At 43.3% G+C, this 2,139-nt stretch overlaps 1 protein-coding gene across 1 annotated transcript; it reads left to right on the forward strand.

Moving 5' to 3' along the window:
• Positions 1-282: 282 nt before the first annotated feature.
• Positions 283-1,632, forward strand: LOC109067456. Its single transcript, XM_042743707.1, has 3 exons — positions 283-432; positions 704-992; positions 1,215-1,632. The coding sequence occupies exons 1-3, from the start codon at positions 310-312 to the stop codon at positions 1,547-1,549; spliced, it is 747 nt and encodes a 248-aa protein (XP_042599641.1). The 5' UTR covers positions 283-309; the 3' UTR covers positions 1,550-1,632.
• The last annotated feature ends 507 nt before the right edge of the window (positions 1,633-2,139 follow it).

The raw sequence follows: 2,139 nt of genomic DNA on the forward strand, positions 1-2,139 counted from the left end.
CCTGTATAAAATAAATGTGAATGATTGTTACAGGAGACAGCTTCAGCAACTGAGTCCATCATTACAGAGTTCAGTGGACCTGCAGGCCTTGACATTGATGGAATCCACCTGTTCAAATCAGCACAGGCAGTGGATTCTCACTGGGCAACTCCAAGCAAGCATCTTTGTTGTATGCAGGTGGGTAAACATTTTTGAACTAATCATTGTAAAATCATACAAACTCAAACTCACAGACACCATAATAAATAAGCAATGTATGTTTTATAGGACCCCCCCGGCATACGGCTGTATGTGTCAGTGAAGGTGGTGATGCTGAATGGTGTCCGCTTGAACAAGTACAGGTGTCGGCGAGGCAGTAACTCCTTGGAGGGCTTGCACTCACACCTGTACAAGGCCATTCCCTCACAGAGATGTGGAGTTATGCCATTCCAAGTAAGTATAAACAGCTTTAATATTTAAAAAAAAAATATTGATTACACATCATTGTTCATAGGCATATGTTATCTCTATTATATCTCTTCCTGTGCGTGTGTGAGCTCTATGCTGTTCACACAGCATCAACTGGGTGTATGAGATGCACACACACAAAATAGCCTATTGCGGACAAAAGACAAATTGTATGTCATGCTGCTGGGAAATGTCCACTTTGTAATCAAAATTAGTTTCTGATGTACAATAATGCATGAATGGTCATGTCTTTCAGGTGTATCTGATTGCATTTGCTGTGCAGTGGAACAGCTGCATGGAATCACTCAGGGTTGCTGGTGGTCATGGCAGGCAGACGTGGTGTATGGACCCGTGGCAGATTCAGCACCTGAATCAGCAGGCTGAGGTGCTCTTCGGTAAAGAGCATGTCCTCGAGCCCAACTTTGCCGCTCCAATGCCCTACCCTGCTGTATACAAGGACCCAGACGAGGAGGAGCTCCTTGGAGTAGAGTATGCCATGTGCCAGTCAACCAGCTTCACTGCAAAGGATTACTATGCCCAGCAAGGTACACAATCTTGCATTATAACAATATACATACTAAGCAGTCAAATGCCTATAAATATCATGCATATTCTATCCATGACAAGTATGTATGATATAGTTCATTTTTATTTTACATAATATGAAACAAATGAACTGCAGCATTGCCATGTTGTATTAATTAGTCTACTATTAGTTGTTGTAACTGCCTAGACACACTGGTGATTAGTACACTACATATTTGCAGTTGAGGAAGAGCAGTCCCGTGAAGAAGAGGAGATGGCTGAACAAAGTGAGGACAAGCTGGCAGATGAGGGTGTGGACATGGGTGCAGAGTCAGAGGAGGATCCTATGGACACTGTCAGTGACAAACATGTCATCCTCACTCAATCAGAACAGGTGGAGGAGGAGGACAGTCCTGCTCTGCAGGATGTGCTGATGACCCAGAGCCATCTGCATCTTCCTGGGCTCGAGGAAGTGGAAGCCTTGGCCCTGCTCATTTTAGAATTGGCAGACAACAGTGACCGTCACCTAGTGCCAGCTGACCTACAGTCGTGGCCAAAAGTTTTGAGAATTACATAAATATTAGTTTTCAAAAAGTTTGCTGCTAAACTGCTTTTAGATCTTTGTTTCAGTTGTTTCTGTGTTGTACTGTAAATATAATTACAAGCACTTCATACGTTTCAAAGGCTTTTATCGACAATTACATGACACTTATGCAAAGAGTCAGTATTTGCAGTGTTGGCCCTTCTTTTTCAGGACCTCTGCAATTCGACTGGGCATGCTCTCAATCAACTTCTGGGCCAAATCCTGACTGATAGCAACCCATTCTTTCATAATAACTTCTTGGAGTTTGTCAGAATTAGTGGGTTTTTGTTTGTCCCGTTGGCCTTTTTTTTTTTGGACACATGTTATTAGTGGGTGACTGATAGCGGGAGTTTCCAGGCCATGGACCCAAAATTTCAACATTCTGGTCCCCGAGGCACTTAGTTATCACTTTTGCCTTATGGCACGGTGCTCCATCGCGCTGGAAAATGCATTGTTCTTCACCAAACTGTTGTTGGATTGTTGGAAAAAGTTGCTGTTGGAGGGTGTTTTGGTACCATTCTTTATTCATGGCTGTGTTTTTTGGGCAGAATTGTGAGTGAGCCCACTCCCTTGGATGAGAAGCA

Source organism: Cyprinus carpio, chromosome B18, assembly GCF_018340385.1.
Source record: "Cyprinus carpio isolate SPL01 chromosome B18, ASM1834038v1, whole genome shotgun sequence".
Classification (NCBI taxonomy): domain Eukaryota; kingdom Metazoa; phylum Chordata; class Actinopteri; order Cypriniformes; family Cyprinidae; genus Cyprinus; species Cyprinus carpio.

Bases quoted from the DNA above. Each gene is read 5' to 3' on its own strand.
- LOC109067456 (XM_042743707.1), top strand. From the start codon at position 310: ATGCTGAATGGTGTCCGCTTGAACAAGTACAGGTGTCGGCGAGGCAGT. The intron at 433-703 runs GTAAGTATAAAC...CATGTCTTTCAG, and splicing joins GTGGAGTTATGCCATTCCAA to GTGTATCTGATTGCATTTGC. The intron at 993-1,214 runs GTACACAATCTT...ACATATTTGCAG, and splicing joins GGATTACTATGCCCAGCAAG to TTGAGGAAGAGCAGTCCCGT.